We start from the raw sequence: 19652 nt of genomic DNA on the forward strand, positions 1-19652 counted from the left end.
GCGACACGGGTCGGGTACAGCTAGACTCTCGCTGTTCCACCCCGCTGTGACCCGGCGCAGCTGACTCATACGCGTTGCAACACTTGCAAAGACCAAAATTGATTTTACCGTAGAACGAAAACTGGGACAAAAGCATTACAGCGAGCATAAACTGACAATGAAATATCTTAAGAACTCGAGGGGTACTCGAACGGGAACGTTACCCAGATATTATGGTAGAACGAACCAACGAGCTAGTGTATATAGAGATGATATCCCAACGGAAGCTTACTCGAAGTTAAATCGAAATTACGATTCCGACTGCTTTGACGAATATAGGGTGGAGTCGGGAATCATTGGCAATACAGTTAAACAATTCATATCTCAGACATTCTTTTATTACCGAAACTTTAAATTATTAAATAACTTCCGATCTTAAAGCGAATTGTTGAAACGTTATCAGCAACGTTGTAAAAATTGCACTGAAAATAAAGTAAAATCTACCTAAGCAGCATATATTTTCAATTTCAAAATACATCCCAATTAAACTTCATTCATGGCAATATTAATATGTATCTGTCTAGATACTCGTATATTATTGATCTACAAATCGTTTGTTATGGTGTGAAAGCTGAACCTAACATAAATAAATTACTATCAGCATATAGTAAAAAAAAAGTTTCGAGTTCTATGTGGTGTTGCGTACAGCGAGATTAATACCTAAGGGTAATGTTAAAATTCATCGATCTGAGAAAATAGATAAATAGCTGAAAGACTCCTGATTCAAATGAAAGTAACCTGGCTTCGCTCAGCCTGAAGATCAATCAAGGTCCTACCTGACAATGATGTGTCGTTGTTAAAAGTTGGGCATCTTCTCTATTCCAAATTTTGGTACCCCCGAAAAATGTTTTTCTATTTAGCGTTCAGGTATCAAGTACCCTCCAACCAGATGGAATCAGGCTATTATTCTTTTGCAACAATTTGTTACACAAAGTAGGCTGCCAGCTGCGCCATCCTATCTTTGGGAGGACGGGGTTTGCCTCGACCACGACCCCTGCTGTGTCCCCGTGACCGGCCTGTAACTGGCCTAGACGCAACAGCTCTGTATTTTTCGACAAGTGCAACAAAAGCTGGTGTGCAAAAAACGCATCCTGTCAACTCCGTTGTTTCATTAGGTAGCTTACTTTTGTCCTGAAATAAATAAAAATTAATCGAACCTTGTAGATCTTCTTAATATAGAATAACTGTGACTTCAAAGACCGAAAATAACTGAAAAATATTTTGGCAGAGAAGAAGGTGGCACATTATTCATTCTCTGATTCTCAACTTGCTAACGTTTTAACACGTTTTTTGTTAACTTTCATCAGAAATGATAGAGAAAAACGAATGTCAATTATCCAGTATATGCAATGAGTAGCTTACACACATTATATGTGGTGAATACGAAGAACGAAATTGAACCAATGTTTATTCTTGTTAAAAATAATACGCTTTCTTCATCCTCGGTCAAATATTTATGTTGGCGAATGTGCGTTAAATTATACGAGGTAAATTCATCTTGGGAGCATAACTAAGAGACGGTTTTTGTTTCGATTCAAATCTCGGCATAATATTTCCAACTTCCCAGTTATTCTTACTGCCATTAAGCATCGGAGACCACTAAATTCAAAATGTAGCAAATGTCAGGTTTGCTGCCAATGTGCGGGACATTTCGTGTTACCTGTTTATATTCCACTGTGACACGCTGAGCTCCACAATCGCAGATGTCGGATTCTACACTAACTCGGTGTGCATCGTCAAACAAATGGATTATAACGTCACATCGATTGCAACCGAGTTTCCATTTCGGTGCTGCTGATGGATCTAGTACTAGAATGCCTGTTTCACATTCTAAGCAACTGGAGATACCATTATTATACATTCCGTGTGGGCATGTTGGATGTGTGCAAGAATTACACCCGCTCATTCCCCGTTTCATATCCCTGTTTCAATAAGAGATAACAATCAAAAAATAATTGTGATGAATTACATAAAATCGCATTTCGTGTATTATTAAAGTTGATCTGCAATATTGTAGTATTACCTGAATGGAGGGTTGTTATAACAATACGGACAAAATGTATAGCTTTTTCCCTTAGCTCCAGTTGACCATGAGAGCAGTTCAAAGTCATCCAACGGGCATTTCAGTTCTTTATAGATTCTAATGTTTCCATTTTGAGGCAAATTGTATGTCTCGTTACACTGAGAGCAGTGCATGCGAGACGGTTTCGTTTGTATGTATTTCATATATCGTCGACACTTTCCACATCTGCGTAAAATTAAATTGATCAATTACGTGAAGTTCACAAATTCACAATTTAGGTTTACGGAGCAAAATGAGTTTTGAATACCTCGAATGCGATTTACCGGATGCAGAAAGAGGTGAAAATGAGACTTCAAATAATTGATCCATTCCATCTATACTTTGTACAAAGTAAGTGAACTTTTGCTTAAATATTTCAACTGTATGCAGTAAAACAGCATGGAAGTCCGCTCTACCTTGTGCAATTAAATTCAATTGTTCTTCAACTGCGGACCTCATTGTAGGTAAAACCAATTCGGGATCTATCTGTAAAAAGTTTCATATACAACAAAATTGGCACACATTCACTATTATGTTTTCAACTAATTGCCGACTTACTTTTTGATAACCGTGAACTAAAACTATACCCAGCGGCGTAGGAATGAGCCTTCTGCCTGCTGTAACAGTAACATAATTACGTATGCATATGTTGTTAATGTGTACAGGGATAGAGGCATCGGTTCCAATTCCATGCTTTTCCATTAGTGAAATGAGTTCTGCCTCAGTGAGATGATCGGGAGGTTGAGTATAGCATTCGAGTAGTTTTACCTAAAAAAAAACAAAAAAATAACAAGGTTAAGCTGTAATTTCCACAGAGCAGAGTACCGAAGGACAAGAATAGTAATACCAACTTCGTGAATATTGGCGTTTTCACCACTCGTGAATTTTGGAAGAGTTTCGTTAGCTCCAAATGCCTGCCACGTAAGAACTGTAGTATATCCAGGATCTAGCAATGTCTTGCCGACAGCAGTAAATATTTCCGTTCCAATTTCAAACTTGACCGTAGTGCTCAGGTATTTACAGTCGAATGCGACCTTTGAATAGACAGTTCACAATCAATTGCAATCAAAAGCCAAGAGGCCATCGATTATGATTAATTACATGAGAAAATTGATTAGAATTTTTCTTGAGTTTGATTTGAAGATACGGAACATTGCAATCTTGTTCAGTACTTGTATTAGCTGTCATTGTGATGCGAAATTCATAATTGATACTTTTTTGAATTACAAAGTCAGTAACAGTCACTCAAAATTTCATGAAACTCCTTTGTGATTTCAAAAGATTCTTTGTTTCGAATACTCCATTCTTTCTTCTCTCAAAAACTCTGTAAAGAATCTCTACCGTTATTTGAGTACAAATTACCATACCGAAGCAATGAAATGACGCGTAATGTAATCATATAATCTCCAGGCGTCACCATCAAGTTCGTTCCTAGATGCACTTTTCATGGGTGTAATTGGCGGGTGGTCACCAGCATCATGCCCTTTTTTAGGCCTGTTCATTCCTGTTGATAATATTTTCCGTACATCTTCACCCCATTCAGAACTGTTTTGTTGCTGCTTTAGTGTTGCTCTAAAGAGTAATATAATTTCATGTTTAGGATATTTCACAACTCAATGATTTCCTAAATTAATTATTAAATTAATATTACGAAAGCAACAGCTTACAACAGGTCGAAATTTTCTGGATATGAAGTCGTTTCTGTTCTTGGATAACTAATGTACCCCTGAGTATAAAGCCGCTCAGCTATTTGCATGGCATGATGTGGTCCCATGCCCAATCCAGAGCTAGCAACTCGCATTAATTCTACTGTGTTGAGAGCTATTGGTCGTGTTTTAGATTTTTCTGTACTAATTATGCTCACTATCCTGAAAATTGATTGTGTTTCAAAATACATTTAAATTTAGTCTGTACTTTCAGATGCTCACATGTTTGTACTTAATTACCTAGCATGGGCGTGTTCCTTAACTTGGGCCAAAAATATATTAGCAATTTCTTTATCAAAGCATCTTACTCGATTCCAGTTTAATACAACATCTTGCCCATCCGAGGATTTCACGGTAACCTGCAGCATTATGATCGATTCGATTCAGATGACTTTGAGTAAATCAAACACAAAAGATTAAGGAAAATTATAAAAAATTCTTCTTTCATCTGATGCAATTTATGATGGACTACGTTGATGTTTGAAAACCATGGGTATTAATTTCAAGAGCGCTCATCTTAGTTATTGTTGGGGATTGAAATTAATGTTTTTACTTGGCAAATGCTATGACTGTAAACCCAACTAAATCTTTCTGGAGTGTTTTCAGTTTGATAATTTGCTCTCCATTACAGTACAAGTTTCTGTAAGTCACATTCAGTGTCAGGAGGGGAGTGATAAAATGAAAAATGAAAATGAAGTTCTGTACCTGAGTTACTTAAGAAAAGATATTATAGTCTAGAATTGATTAAATATTTATTCTGTATAAAAACTATGGAATTTACCATCATTACATTGCTTGAGAATACTAACAAATGTATCAAATCTGACAAAAAAAAAAGTAACCTAGACAAAAAAAAAGATTTTGAACGGATATGATAATGGAAAACGAAGAGATGCTTCAGCCTATAATACATTCGTTTTTTCCAACGACAACAAAGTGGCTCATTTAATATATCATTGTAATGATGAAATCTTTAATGAATGAAAAAAAAGTACCTGAACAACCCAGTATGGGTCTGGTTTGAACGTTTGAATTTCGTCATGCCTCTGAACACAAAAGCCAAGCGTTGGTGTTTGACACGGACCATATGATATGAGCGATGCATCCAAGTCTCCATATTTTCCCTAGAGTAGATATTCATTGTATTGTATGAGATACCGAATATACAGTGTAATTAGTTACATAAATGATTGTAATTCAAGTATATGCAGTGATGATTTCAATAAATAGCTATTATTGGTTGGCAAATCATTGTTTCAGCTCATCATGATTGGAATTTCATCAGGACACAGCCTCAAAGATTATCCTGACATATACCAATGACACCTTTGGTTGCAGTTTTGCAAATCAAATGTATGGAGTGATTGTCGTTTAGCATGTTTGTGTTTGGAGAAAAAAAAAGCGACTCATACCTGGAAAAATTTGGTTTGAAAACGTGTGAACGCACATCCAATGCGCAGATCAAGTTCTTGCCGTGCATCTACACTCCGTGCTTCATTTTCATTCGGTTTACCGAGATTTGCTAATGCAGCTTTAATATCCTTCTCTGTGATGGCCGAAAAATGAGCTCTCCATATGTTCTAGATAAAGATGAGGATATCAAAGAATGTTTTTTCTTAATCTGAAATTATCCCAATAAATGAAATAGGTAAAATACATTTGGATCCAGCTCTCGGTGTAGTCCTTGTTGAACAGCATAAATAACTTCGTAACAAATGTTTTCACCTTCCTTGTCACAATCCAGCCATAATATTAAGTAATCACAATTAGCTCCTTCTTTAGCAAGAAAATAAGGAATCTTCAGCTTTGGAACTGCTTCTTTTTTTTCAGTTGGACAAGAGAATAATTCTACCTAAAATATTGATACAGGAAATGAATATTCAACAATATTACACAATGTGTATCTTTTCATGATTTTTAAATGACGTACATTGAGAAAACTTTTCAGAAATTGATTTATCTAATCATTTTTCTTTTATTTCAAAGACTAATTTTTAGGAAACTTTCATGAGCAACTTCACATCTGTATTTACGATTTTCACAAAAATATGAATTTATTCTCACTATGCGTCCCAAGGCCCCAAGTAAAAAGATTTTTGATACTTACAGGATCAACTTTGTCCCAATTATTATACTTTCCGTTGAAATCCAGACTCATAACGTGCCCGCAGACAGATGTCATTTTAAAATTCACAGTTTCAGATTTGAATGGTCCAGTCCATTCGTGAACAGAGCATGAGCCATTTAAACCTGTGTTTAAGACATTTAAGACAGAATAATATATGAACCGTTAAAAGGCGTTCACACGTTTATTGGCTACGTTACAAATCTTCAAAGTATGAAATTGACTTCTAACCTACCTTTTCTAGCAGAGCACCGTCCATTGCTCAATATACCGGCAAGTGATGCGGCAAGGGACGGTTTTTCGGCTACCATTAATGCAGTCTTCATTCTGGGTCGATTAAATAGCGCGATAATTCTAGACAGATGTTTTCAAATTCTCTAAATTCCACTTTTATGTCGCCGGGCACATCTACGCACATTAGAATCCCGGCACGAGTTCCAATCCCCTCCTCGCGCCGTCGGCATCGGCTGTGTGTGAAGTTTGTTGCAGATCCTGCAGAGTGGATGCTGATGAGTACGGGATTCTTATTCTCTCCTTTTCTACGTACTATGCGTGCAAAGTCAAGTCTGGGATCATGAGGCGTGAGCTTGAAATTTTTAGTGATTTAATTTAGCGCATTTACAGCAATTTAAGGTCTGCTCGGAGCCGGCTCCGAGTTGTCATTGGGTCGGAGTTGAAGTCGAGTCAGAATTGGGTTAGGATTTGCGAAACGGATGCTTAGACCATTCTCAAATTTGATAAATCCTGAAGCAATAGAGAACTCAATATGACTTCGTCTCATCTAGACTTGTCTACATATTATTTGTACTGAACGTAAACCAAACCAATCTTGGCAAGATTTCTGGGGAAATTCTTTTGTTGATACTAAAAGTTATTCATCATCGATCAAATTTTGTCACGGATTTTGGCGGGATCTGTGAGTGGTGATGTTCCAATTTAAACAATCGACAATCAACAAACGATCGAAGCGCCATAATTTTGATAACTTGCCATTAATCTAACCGCCGAATCTTCGCGTGCTGCTTGTTAATTAATACAGCCTTTAAGTTGTGTGTGGTAATACATTTTCAACCGACGTCCTAAGTACGACTAGTTACTTAAAGTGGAAGAAACGTATAAACTAGCAGCGAATATTTTGGTTCATACCTATAATTTGTTAGGTGGTGGGACTAATCCGGTGTCCAATCGTTTGACTCACACCGCGAAGGCGTACAATGTCACAAATTCTGCCGCTTTAATTTTTATTCGTTATCATCTTAACTCGGGTGGAGTACGAAATTATTCAAATAACCCTCGATTTTCGTTACCAGATTAGTGTAATAGAAAAACGTGTTTGTGGGATACTATCGAGTGTTGCATGTATTTTAACGTACGCTTTGGGTGAAAATTGCTGCCCATTTGCGCTGTTAAGATTACCACGTGAAGTGTCAATCGCAATCGTTCGTGTCGGTCAACGCATCATTTTGGGATAAAGTGGCGTCAAAATGACGTTATTATTCATGGATACCGATCATCACGAAGGATGTCAAATATTGAATAAATTCAGTGTCCACAACAGAAATATGAGATTTAATCGGTGATTCCGGCACGGATTTACTCCAGCTAGGTGTTCAGGCTGGGCTGACTGTCACTATGCACCATGGGTAAGTGATTATGATTTGAAATTACCCTTAATCTCTGACTTTCACTCTTTTCAATTGTTCATCAATTGTAAGTCGTGCTGAACCGTATGGGGGTATGTGTGTAAGAAAAATTGACAGACAGCTGGTAAGTATGCATTTTGCGATACCGACTTGGCATCTGACGTACCCACACACCTGTCGTTACTTTTTGGAGACAGTGGTGTTACCGAATAACTCTTCGTCGATACCTCCATTTACCCTTGCACTTGTGAATTGCTAACCACCTATCGCACAACCAAATTCAGCTAAACCCCCTCGATCTCAGGATTGCAAGATGCGGAAATATTTATTGCACATGATTAGCCCAGCTTAGTTTCATTGGGTGAAACTGGATTGCCACCTTGATTATTTTCGTTTAGGGCTGAATGTTTCAGAGCAGTAATGATTACTTTGTTTTCTTCTCACTGTAAAAATCTTTATTAGATCAGGAGTAATTTTTTGGTCCAAGTTGGAAATACTTAAAATATTACAAAAATGACAGAGTAATTAAAAAATGTATTTATGTATAAACTTTATCTCACTTGTTGTAAATATTCTTAAATTCATGGTAACGTTTCCTATTTGAAAACTTAAATCTAATAAATTGTAATAATTAGTATTATCTAATTTGGAATTGTTGTTTATCATTTGAAGGTATTTTGATTGACTTTGAAAACTTGGTTCAGAACTGGAAAGGGGGTGTAATTATTTTGGGCGTATACAGCTTCCAAATCTACATCAGCACGTAGGATCACAACTCCCGAAGGGTTCACTTTAACCTTAATCTTTGTTTGTGGTGTTAGTGTTCCATAATCAACATCCTCGTACAAGTCCTGAAATCATAAATAATTACGTACTCGTAATGCAGAACATTAATTTACGTCAAAGTGGGTGCTGCTAATAGAAATTTTGTCTAGCTGCAGAAGTTAAAACACTCGACTCATTCTCAGTTAGTAAGATGAGTTGTTACTTGAGAAATATAGTACCCGTTGAGTACGAATAGTATCGGTTGATCACAAAAAAAACATAAAGTTATTAAACTTGAAATGAAACTGGATGCATAATTAAACTCACCTCTACTCTGTAGCCTGCGGGATACGCTAGTCCAAGTTCCTTCAATGTTACAGAGACGTCTGATGGGGTACCGTCAGTTCGGCGATTAATGAATGCAATAGCATAGGAATAGTAGTTCTGGTAAGTTGGACTAATAGGCCTTGCCCAGATTTCGATGCCCTTGTGCTGGAAAAATACAAAAATCTCAGCTTTAGCTTTGTCACGTTGAACTCAAAACAATCTAAAACATGTGCTGCTGCAACACGAAGAACTTACCTTGTAAATTCTTCGGCCCTGAATTCCCAAGGGATCTTGATCGACGGCTATTATTTTTTTGTTTTGTAAAATTGCTTTGTATTCTGGTCTAATTGTCCTAAGATCCACTGACATGAATAGCGGCGCTGCTAGTATAGCCCACAAGGCCATTTGCGTTTTACTTTGTTCGTAGCTAAGCCCAAAGTTACCGACTATCAGCATATCTGGGTCGTTCCAGTGTCCAGGCCCGGCGTTTGGTGCAATATCATCTTGATTATCCCCAAAATAATCCATTATACTCTCAATACTCGCCCATGAATCTTGAATATCACCGAAATTTCTCCACAGATTACAGGTATCAGATATAAGACTGAAGTTTGGCTGAAAATCAAACCAATCCAACATTTGTTACGTTCTATTTAGTAACGAATAAATGCCCCTATATGAGTAATAAAAATATAACAAACCTTCATGCCTGCAAAAGTTTGATAAACAGGCCAACTACACGAGTATACCATAGGTCTTCCTGTTCGATTCAAGTAGTATCCAAATTCAGAATATCCTGAAATATGATTTATTAGTTGAATGTTCTTCATTTCTAAACAGTAAATATATCCTTCGAATTCAAACGATAATGTGAATTTGTACCTTTATCCATGTCTGATGGATGGGCATAGCAACCATCTAATTTTATGTAATCAACATCCCATGATGCAATGAGTGCAGCATCTTCTTCTAAATGACCCAAAATACCTGGATAACCACCACAGGTGTAATTACCATAATCTTCATAAATGCCAAATTTCAATCCCTTGGAATGTACCTAAATAATTATAATACCGATGTGGTTACGTGTCATTTACGAAAGTTTACCTGTTAAATTTTATACGTTTTTATTTTTGTCTATCATTTTATTTCACGAGTGCATCGTTAAAATAAGATTTCGCAAATGGCAAGTTGCTACACAGTTGTGTAAATTGCAAAACATCTCAATCAATTTGAGGTATTATATTTATTGTTACTTAACAGTTTATGCAAACAGGTTCTTATCAAATACTGGTATTTATTTCTTCTTTGTTTCCCAGTTTCACCAATCGCTGGTGAATGATTTAGAATTCTACCTCAATTTACTATCGAAATGCTTACATAATCAGCCAGATTCTTGATGCCATAAGGAAAACGTTGTCTATCAGGCTTAAGCTGACCATCAAAGCCTCTCTCCCTTTCGAGCCAACAATCATCGATATTGATATACTGATATCCAACTGCCGCGTACCCTTCTGCTATAACAATATCTGTCATTGTGCGGAAAAGGCCATCTCTGTAATTGAAATATCACCATTGACTCCGGATACTCTACTACACAGTCGGTACATAAATAATGAACATTTTTTACTCTTTTGCATTAACACTTGGGTTCGAGAATGCGAAATTTCCATTATGCTCGTATTATACTCCAGTCTGTGTTGCTTCTGGTGAACATTAAAGAAAGACTAACAATGGCAAAGCGTTTCTGGGGCATGTATGATTTCACACACGGGATACTTGAATATTTAGTTTCCTGAACCATGAAAGAGTTTCATAGCACAACATTCGTTTTGTGGCACACTTTTATTATGCAATCAGCAACAGAGGCAGAGCTATATTGCCCCATGTGGTCCAAAGACGTCAATAAATGTAAATTTAAGCGAAAGTAGCATAACGCGTACGCATATATGGATTATCATCAGTTTTGAAATACCCTTACTATATAGCGATTAAACTTAGAAAACAGCATTATAAATTGAATAACCCTTTTTTTTTATTTTATCAATTCAAGGTGATCGTTCGACGACATAACTTTACAACCTTGAGAAAATACTTTCATATCACGTCCAATGTGATCACAATCAACGATTATCACTATTCGTATATAAATTTCCAGATTTGTCATACTGGGAATATTCATTTTTGAACTTTGGAAACGTAGCGTTTGTTAAAATTCCCAAAATTAGAGCATCGAGAGGATCGACGATCTTTGTAAAATTGATGAAGCGTTGTAGTTAACTTACCTGATGCAATTGTCGGGATCATTTTTGCAGTCTGTATTGCATCTGAACCTTTCCCAGGACAGCCAGCCCATAGGTGGGGTTCGGACGAGGCCATTTTCAAGTCCAGCCGTAAATTTTGCTATTAAAACCACTGCGCACCATATCCAAACCGTCTGCACCATCCTGCGACACGAGTTTAGAATTATTGCTTCTAGTATGACAAAGCATCGGCAACAGGGCGTGAAAGATAGTGGAAACTTGTTCAAGCTCTTCTGTTTCTTGATACGAATAAATGTGATAAGAACGTATGAGAACACGTCATTAAAACGGACGTATAAACGAGAGTTGAATAACACTCATATCCACCTATGTGCAACACAGTACAAAGTTTCCACAAGACTGATCCAATATAACTGACTTCCAAGCCAAAGCGTACTTTCACCCAATGCCCCATTTCATTTTTTACACACACGCATCTCCCCAAGACTAGTACGCCAAGACTTCCTTTCATATAGCGACTATATCTCTGATTGACATTGCGATATAATTACTGACAAAAAAAACAAACTGTACCAACCCTGTTTTTCACTTTGTTTACCGGCGTAGGGACTTTAGAGGTCATGGCTAAAGCTGACACGCCGCTTTGTACGAAATCGAGTGTAACAAACTTGGGAGAATTGGCAGATTAGATAGGCATGTCTACGTGAATAACAAAGAACAATAGGGACAAAGAAGAAAATGTGAGCAGAGCTATCGCTCTTCAACTATCGCCAAATGTTCTTGCTCGTAATGACACTTGTACTTATTGTTGAAAAATGGTGAAAAATCCACCATACTAAACCGATTTTCTTCACGCTTTTCAATGGCATTCAAAGAATCGAATATTTTTGATTATTGACGCAAACTGTCACTCAAGTCAGATTGTTTGGTGGTTAGGCTATAAGTTAGTGGGAGAAATGCTAGCAAGATTTTCTTACTGAATGAAAATTGAATCGAATCAAGACGAGTCTCGGAAACAACTAGTCCTGAGCATACCTACAGTTGCCTTTCACGCGTAAATAAAGTAAATCTTGCCTTTCGTTTATTATATTCGAATTAACCAACCCTAGGCTGACAGCCTGGGAACATAACAGCTGACTACGTAAGCGGATAACTCCGGCAATTCCGACCATAGATGATGTTTCCCGACATAGGAATGCGATCCATTGGCAATTTTGCCTACCCGTCGGCACTAAACTCTATTTGTCCGTAAAAATTTGCCCGACGATAATGTAGAAAGTGTGTTTTCATGAGTTATCAAAAGAATTTAATGACGATTCGACGAAAGGCCAAGAGTGATACGGCATTCAAATGCTAATGAATATCCATCCGACATGATCAAGTTGAAGTTAGCAACGTTATCGTAACGGAGCATCAATTGGAGAAAATATCACCGTTTTCCTAATTTTACAATGAATTTTGTGTAGCTAAGATTTCGAAATATGAGCGTGTTTTGTTTTATTACGATTTACTGAATTTCAGGCAATTCGAAAATCGCGAAATAACGGTTTTTCCTCAGCACGAATCGTTGCGATAACGTTACTAACTTCACTGCGATCCGACACGCTGTTCGGTCCGAGCTACCTTAGTTGATATCCTTGATTCGCTATATTGAAAAATACGCGAAAGCCTACAAGCTTCTATATTCTGGATCCTCGATCTATTTTTCATCTACATATTCTTACGTTTATATGATCAAGAACAATCGGTTAACGTCTACTAGACGTACATAATTAATTGTACCACCACGCATTGTTGTAAATCAATGTTGTATTTCTTTATTTATTTTCTCCATTTTTCGAAAGTCTAGCTTGATCGGTTTCCAAGTCATTTATATTTTATGTTACCTCACCGAAGGTCGGTTCGATAATATATATATATATATATATACATATATGTGTATATATTATGTATCAGTTGTATAAGCAGACCGTATATATTGTATATCGGTACGAAATCTGCAAGTATAAAGTGAAACTTTCGGTTTATCGATTGGCAGGTGGCTATTAAACATCACGGTCAAATCGCTTGGTTGACGATGAATAACTAATTAAACAAACTGATACAGATATAGAATTTATTTATACAACATTGCTGTGTCTATCCGCCATTACCGGTTGATTATTGTAATTTAAAATTTTGTTCAATTTCTTCAATTCACGATAAATATGTAATGTTCACAAAATAGTTCGTTCATCCGCAGCTAACTTGTGAACTGTAATCTAAGCTTGATTGTCTGGGAATAAAAACAAGTGTAGGTATATTTGGATGAAAATAAAAATTGAAAACGATAAATCTTTGTAAAAATCAGCGGCTTTGAGTAGCTCGAAAAATCTGATGAAATGAAGTAACGTGTAATTTACAGTCAATTTAGTACTAACGGATTATTTAACTACGATTATTTAACTACGATTAGTTAATTTTTAAATAAAATGTCGTAGATGAACGAAGTGATAGAGTAAAAATGCGTAATGATGAAAAAATAAGAGGATTACAATATTGAATTTTGAAAAGTGTGAAAATTTATTTCATAAAATTTTAAAATATGGAATGTCGAAAGAGACAAAAGTCAAAAAATATATGTGTATGGGATTGTATGGAAAAACCTAAAATATAGCACTGTCAGAATTCTGAGCACAAAAGCTGCAGGAACCACCGCGTTTTCTATTAAGTTCGTATTTTTTCTTTTTTCCTACATTATACTCTCCTTTCATCGCATTGAAACATTACAGTATGTATAGCCTACGTTACTCCCGAGTACCAACGATATCCACGTGAGAAAGAATTTTGAATCTTGGTCCAGCGGTTTTCCATTTATTCGTGAACATAAATTATACAAAAAAACAAAATAAAAAATTGTTTAATAAAGCTAGTAGTCGTCCAGAGAAGCGGACCTGTGCGTATTACGGATATGAAAGCAAGGTTGCATACTTTCAGGTGTAATTTTATTTTCAACTTTTTACTTTGTCTTTGATCATTCCCGACTCAACGAATTAAGACGAAACGAATTTCAGGTCAAGAACGTGTTAAAATTAAAATATGGCAAAACAAAGGTTTGAAAGATGTTTCATTATTTGTATTTATTAATTGTAAATACTAATTGTTATTAACAATATCAGAAAATTCGTGTTAGTCTACTATTTTTCGTTTTCCGTCAAAATATTTATATAGTTCGTCAGATCCAAATGAAGGATATCTCATTTTACACCCAAATGAATTTTTTGCAAATTTCCTGTGCACAGATTTTTTTCTCCAGTCGATGTGTTGGTGAAAAAAAAAACATTCAATCTTTTCATACAATCGTTACAATTTGCTGGTGGCGAACTCACGATTGATCGTTAGATAAGAAAAAAAAAACGGCAATATTTTCCAAAATCTAACTTGTACTGCAGTTTTGAATTCATTCATCGAAAATTAATTAATACGAGTATAAAGAGGTGTTTACAGTTAAAAAATCAATGTCTTCATATATTTCCTCTCATAACCGCGGTCCACAAGTGAAAATAATCCAAAAATATGTAGAGAGCGACAGAGAGCGAGAGCGAGAGCGAGAGAGAGAGGGAGAGAGAGGGAAAAAAGGATTCGTCCGCCTTTTTTTTTCTTTCTTTCTTTTTTGTAACACTTAATGCGAATGCGAGGCATAATGACTTACCTTCACTCGTGGATTGCAGTCCTTTTGACTGACAACAATGCAGGGGGAATGATAGAACTGCCGCTTCCGTAACTCTTTGAGTGGTCAAAGATGCCGGGTAGAGTTTAATATATACTGTAATTATTGCGTGTTTCATAAATTTTTATCTCATCTATCGTCCGTTGCTTCATCCAGATCAAACAGAAGGTACGATTTGATTTTTTGTACAATGAATCTTATCTTTCAAAAACTATGTCACTTGTATGCGTGTTGCAAACATTGTCACGTATCGTTGAGCATTGTGAAATTATTTTTTCACAATATCTTCAGAATCCCCCACCTCTTAATTGACAAGTCAAAAGAGAAAAATCTCTCCGCTTTTCGAATCGAACAGTGCACGGTTTATTGTTGTTGTTATTGTCGTTGTTTTTGCCGTTATTATTCCTCCTGTATAACAGTGTGAAAGAAACCAAAAAACCTTTTAGTACTTTGATTCACTGCGGTTAACAGAAATTGATCTTGATTCATCACGATATTTAAATTTTTTTGTTTTTGCAATTCTCACGTTTTAAGATTGTTCAAGAGTCGAGAGTCTCGATCTCGTGGAATGAAATATCCCACCTGCAATAGGCAATTGACTTTAAAAAAGTCTGTCTTATACCGGGGAGTAACCGGCACCCACTACCTACTACTCGCGGGCAGGCTGTCTCTCCGGAGAATCAGTGGGAGAGAATCAACTGGCAACTGCTATAATCAGGGTATAACCCATAAGCTGTACACATACATTCGCGTGCAGAATCGCCGCTGTGCCGCGAAACCATGCCACTGGTAGAAATGTCAAGATTCGCCGAGCCAATAGCTGTTGAATATATTATTAGTCAATCTTACGCGTTGTGCCGAACCCAAACATCGAAGAAAATCGTATACCTTTCGTCGTTAAATATAATTGTCGAATTTTAAACGCAGTTGATCAAGAAAATCGTAATTACCTGCTCCGTCTGCGGTATTGCTCGAAACGACGTCTTATTCGAACATTCATTGATGATCTCGATCGTCGGCAAACTCAAAACGTCCGGTATGTTTCATTCAAATTCAGCGCAAAGAGTTCGCGTATAATTTCGTCAATACGCATGGCTTTGTACAGATTTAATGGGTCTACGTTATGGAATGGGGTCATCGAAGCACGAAAGTTTGTTTTCACGTATATTTGAACGCATGAAAATTTCTCTCCTTACCTATAACTGTTCAAAATTCTAGGGTAGTTAGCTATTATCGTTACCGTTACAATATCCGTCCTATCAAGTACTTACGATTAACATTATCGGACATAACAGTCGTACGCACGCATTACTGTACATGGAAGTGATAGGATCAAGATCCATAGTCGACCTAAATTTTGAAAACATCACTTATGATATAACATCTTTATACCCTCTTCTCGAATTGAAACTATTACGTAAATCGCATGCCAATCCGATGGATTATTATTTGCTACTAGCTAATGGTAGCCCCTACAAACTATAAGGTATCCCCATTTGCTAACTTCGAACCGGAATTCAGCGTCCCACCAATTTATCTTCTCTCTCTCTCTCTATCTCTCTTTCTCTCTACCTTTTCGTTTTTGTACCTCGCATAACGTCACGAATCGTGGTGATCGTTGCTAGATTGGGATGTGAATGTATCAGGTACAACAAGCTATACCCTCAAGTCTAGCGATTGAATGAAATGACGTAACACGTCCAGCAGCTATGTATACATATATATACGTATATATATACATACATATATATAAACTTAGCTCGTTATATCGAGGAATAAATTACGGTGTACGATATCATCCCGTTTCGTCTAATCTCCTATCCCTATATATATATATATACACACCTATGCTTGAAACGATAGGGATGTACACCTATAATAATCCTGCGTACATGTATCATGTGCGTATAAACACGTATCGGATCACGCCGAGGCGTGCGTACGTACGTCTGATTGAATGGTAATAACAACAAAAATAATAACAATAATAGCGGCGAAGAATAATAACGATAATTTTGAGCCAGAGCGCCGTTTGAAGTTCTCTACGAAAATATGTGAAAGGTGAGAATATGTGTCGCCTGGTTGTGCGTTCTTATACGTACCGCCTTACGAACTGTACTAACAAATGTACGTATGCGTTCCATATCCTCTCTCGCATGCGGTATACGTATGGTTAAACGGAGGCTACGTCAGAGGGTGATGCTATAGCTGGTCCCCGGATAGGCGATATCGACATCACCGAAACGTGAAGGATCAAATATAAGACAGTGATGAAGGGAGGGAGGGGAGGGGTAAGGATCAGGGGTTCGGGTGTATAAAACATATACAGAAGCGTAATGCGCCAGCCAACGGTGGCTCCGTCTCGCGGAGAGCTTTCGAATTGCAGTAGCAACCCTCGGAGCTTTATTCCCTGGTCGACTGATACGGGACCACCATCGGATAGACGGTGTGCGGGTTCTCCGTCCCGGTCTGATAAGTTTATTACGGAAAAAAAGAAATTCCTCGATTAACCCTCGACGCGTAAACTCGATCGCTGTTCTAACAATAACGGGACGCGTATTAAATTAACGCAATTATCGTTTATCGTAAAGTCGTGCAGACCACCCCCTCTTATTGGCGTATATAATTAATAATACTTCGACCGAGACACCCGTGCGTAATACAAACTGTGTAATATATTGTATTATGCCATGTAATATAATGCATTGTACAGTTTATACGTATATATATGTGTATATATAATATATACGTACATACAAATGTATGTATACTGTATGTCGTATGATATTTGTGTATATATATATATGTATACGTATATCGGCAGCCGGAGAGTTGAATTATAAATCACATGAATAGTTATGGCGTTCGGCAAGATCGTTGAGACTGCGGTGGTAAGAAAAGTGAATCGTCGTCGTCGTTTTTGTAATTTTAATCCAAACTCCAAACGAAGCGACATCGCGAAACAAAGATGAAGAGAGGCTGCACCCGCTGACATGATAAAGGTATACGCCGTTTCTAAACCCCACCGTTTTTACTTCCATATTTTACTTATCATTAATCGATCACATCCCCACCCGTCGTTACGAATTTCATTCCGATTCCCACCAACGGATTGCGTCATTCATGCATGCATTCGTTTCACCCTCTGCATCGCCGATCCAGTATGTTATATATGTTATATATATATATATATATATATATATATATATATATATATATATATATATATATATATTATTTACAATTTATATATATATATATTATTTACAAGATCGTTTCGCTAAAGCTGATGGAAAAAAACGCGCGATATGTTATCTCTTGCTTTTCGCATAGATGAGAAAAATCGCTGAAAGTATACGCGTCCTATCCTATCGAACAATACTTCTTTCCTATAACCGTGCCTAGTGATGTAATGCAACAGACAATGCACGGCGAGCGAGCCGTAAGATAAGAGAGAGGCTCTCCTCTCGCTCAGATATATCGCCGGCGTGTGCATACCCGTAATACATTTTCTACCGCAGAACACTATCCGAGGATTGTTGTAATTATATGCTTCGAACGTACATATTTCTGTACAACAGTCACGGCACAAAACGCGATATCATTATCTTCGCCGACACGCGATTGTCTTAGACACGTACGATGTACAGCGTCGTATTTCACGCTCTGTACTATCGGCAATAATTTCGTCACGTACAATGTAAAAATAAAAATTAAAAAAAAAAAAAAAAAAAAAAAAACAGGTTACTTATAAACACCATCGATCGCATCTCGAGCGATTTCTTAAAAATCAACAGGATTCCGTCACATAACGAACAGGATATCGCCAAAGCTATAGATTCATCGTTTCGTTGCATATGACATATCGTAGGTGTATGTACGGTACGTACGTACGTAAGTACGTAAGTACGTTTAATATCTATATAGAAGCATAGTGTTTATCGTGCTTTATAAATAGGGCGGTATACGGAATGCGGATAAATCGATACGCGCTGCTTTCATTCATGGCTGCCACCCTTGCGCTGGCACGCTGCGAAGCTTCGGCTGTTCCTGTATCTACTGCTGTATCCATCCCCCCCTCCATCTCCGCCCATTACAGGTATACCCTTATATATTATATATATATATACATATACATATACATATATATATACATATATACGCGTTTGCCCACGTCACCCGCACGTCGCCCACGCCGCCCCCGCAACACCCCCTCTTTGCCTCGCCCCTCCGCAACATCCATTCCTCCCTACCTCCCTTCATCCCTCCATCCCTCGACACTCTTTCAGGGAGCGCGCACATTTTTCGCCCTCCTATTTTCAGCACATTCACGTTGTGTAGATGTTCACGGACCTGTATAGATATACATACGTACACGTACGCGTTATACTACGAGGGTACGGATGCCAACTGTCATGTGATAGATTGTTTCTTATATTTGTTGAATTTATTATCATGGCTGGTTTGAAATAATGGAGGAATAATATACTTGTAACTGTATTTTGTTGGGATTTTTTTATTTATTTATTTTTTTTGAGTATTCCTGTTACGAAGTTTAAACTGTACGCGCGTCTCGTTGTAATTATTATATGTCGGATCGTTTCTCGCTTGTGCAATTGCATGCTGAATATTGGTACGGTTAGAGAAACTATGAGACAGGAAGATTTATTAGTTCGCTAGATTCGCATGACATCTTTGTTAATCGAATTGAATAATTATTTCTGTATTTCAATGTAATTCGTGGTGTGTAATTGTTTCGCGTTGCAACGATTTAAAGTTAAAATAATACATTACGGCTAAGGATGATAATTGTATTATTTATTTAGCCGAAAGTATTGTTGTAAACGTTGATATTTATACGTGTTTGTGGATAAAATTCGTCTTTCGTACAACAACACCCGTTGCGTCAGATTCGGATTGCAATACAGTTGGACAGTATTCAGTTCTATCTACCGAACTCCACGTAAATACATGTCGCGTTTGATATTCAGGTTTTATTATTAGGTAATTTA

The 19652-nt window shown here is 37.2% G+C and overlaps 3 protein-coding genes across 20 annotated transcripts in view; 1 reads left to right on the forward strand and 2 right to left on the reverse strand.

Moving 5' to 3' along the window:
• Window positions 1-355: 355 nt before the first annotated feature.
• On the reverse strand, window positions 356-6432 carry LOC124308020 (DNA topoisomerase 3-beta-1). Its single transcript, XM_046770305.1, has 14 exons — window positions 6168-6432; window positions 5915-6057; window positions 5465-5659; window positions 5220-5387; window positions 4803-4931; window positions 4048-4166; window positions 3769-3969; window positions 3469-3673; window positions 2953-3135; window positions 2660-2869; window positions 2370-2587; window positions 2063-2287; window positions 1700-1961; window positions 356-1170 (listed from the first exon to the last, which is right to left on the reverse strand). Exons 1-14 carry the CDS (start codon window positions 6256-6258, stop codon window positions 964-966), a joined length of 2556 nt encoding a protein of 851 aa, XP_046626261.1. The 5' UTR covers window positions 6259-6432; the 3' UTR covers window positions 356-963.
• Window positions 6433-6888: 456 nt separating this feature from the next.
• LOC124308017 (uncharacterized) overlaps window positions 6889-19652 on the forward strand; it is a 28374-nt gene continuing 15610 nt past the window's right edge. For 7 of the 13 annotated variants that reach the window (XR_006908901.1, XM_046770291.1, XM_046770299.1 and 4 more), the window contains exon 1: window positions 17042-17642. The gene's annotated coding sequence lies outside the window, so the exon portion shown is untranslated. Of the gene's footprint in view, window positions 7576-17041; window positions 17643-19652 lie in introns of those variants that run through there. The other 6 variants (XM_046770296.1, XM_046770298.1, XM_046770293.1 and 3 more) reach the window with 6 other exon arrangements.
• LOC124308024 (alpha-N-acetylgalactosaminidase) lies at window positions 8008-15044 on the reverse strand. 6 transcript variants are annotated; one of them, XM_046770321.1, is made up of 8 exons: window positions 14623-15044; window positions 10953-11114; window positions 10048-10222; window positions 9550-9724; window positions 9369-9463; window positions 8923-9282; window positions 8668-8832; window positions 8008-8426 (listed from the first exon to the last, which is right to left on the reverse strand). In XM_046770321.1, the coding sequence occupies exons 2-8, from the start codon at window positions 11111-11113 to the stop codon at window positions 8238-8240; spliced, it is 1320 nt and encodes a 439-aa protein (XP_046626277.1). In that variant the 5' UTR covers window position 11114; window positions 14623-15044; the 3' UTR covers window positions 8008-8237. The 6 variants fall into 6 exon arrangements, with proteins under 6 accessions (XP_046626277.1, XP_046626276.1, XP_046626275.1 ...); XM_046770320.1 differs by lacking the exon at window positions 14623-15044 and adding an exon at window positions 12006-12153; XM_046770319.1 differs by lacking the exon at window positions 14623-15044 and adding an exon at window positions 11967-11983.

Source organism: Neodiprion virginianus, chromosome 6 (assembly GCF_021901495.1).
Source record: "Neodiprion virginianus isolate iyNeoVirg1 chromosome 6, iyNeoVirg1.1, whole genome shotgun sequence".
NCBI classification, from domain to species: domain Eukaryota; kingdom Metazoa; phylum Arthropoda; class Insecta; order Hymenoptera; family Diprionidae; genus Neodiprion; species Neodiprion virginianus.

What these genes read in the sequence shown, in the direction of transcription:
- LOC124308020 (XM_046770305.1), bottom strand. Translation starts at nt 6,258, where the DNA reads ATGAAGACTGCATTAATGGTAGCCGAAAAACCGTCCCTTGCCGCATCA. An exon ending in CGCGTCATTTCATTGCTTCG is followed by an intron (nt 3,136 to 3,468) that starts GTATGGTAATTT and finishes GTCTATTCAAAG; the next exon opens with GTCGCATTCGACTGTAAATA. An exon ending in TCACAGTGGAATATAAACAG is followed by an intron (nt 1,171 to 1,699) that starts GTAACACGAAAT and finishes TATTTATTTCAG; the next exon opens with GACAAAAGTAAGCTACCTAA.
- LOC124308024 (XM_046770320.1), bottom strand. Translation starts at nt 12,103, where the DNA reads ATGGTCGGAATTGCCGGAGTTATCCGCTTACGTAGTCAGCTGTTATGT. An exon ending in TCGAATATAATAAACGAAAG is followed by an intron (nt 11,115 to 12,005) that starts GCAAGATTTACT and finishes CTCGTGTCGCAG; the next exon opens with GATGGTGCAGACGGTTTGGA. An exon ending in TCCATCAGACATGGATAAAG is followed by an intron (nt 9,464 to 9,549) that starts GTACAAATTCAC and finishes ATCATATTTCAG; the next exon opens with GATATTCTGAATTTGGATAC.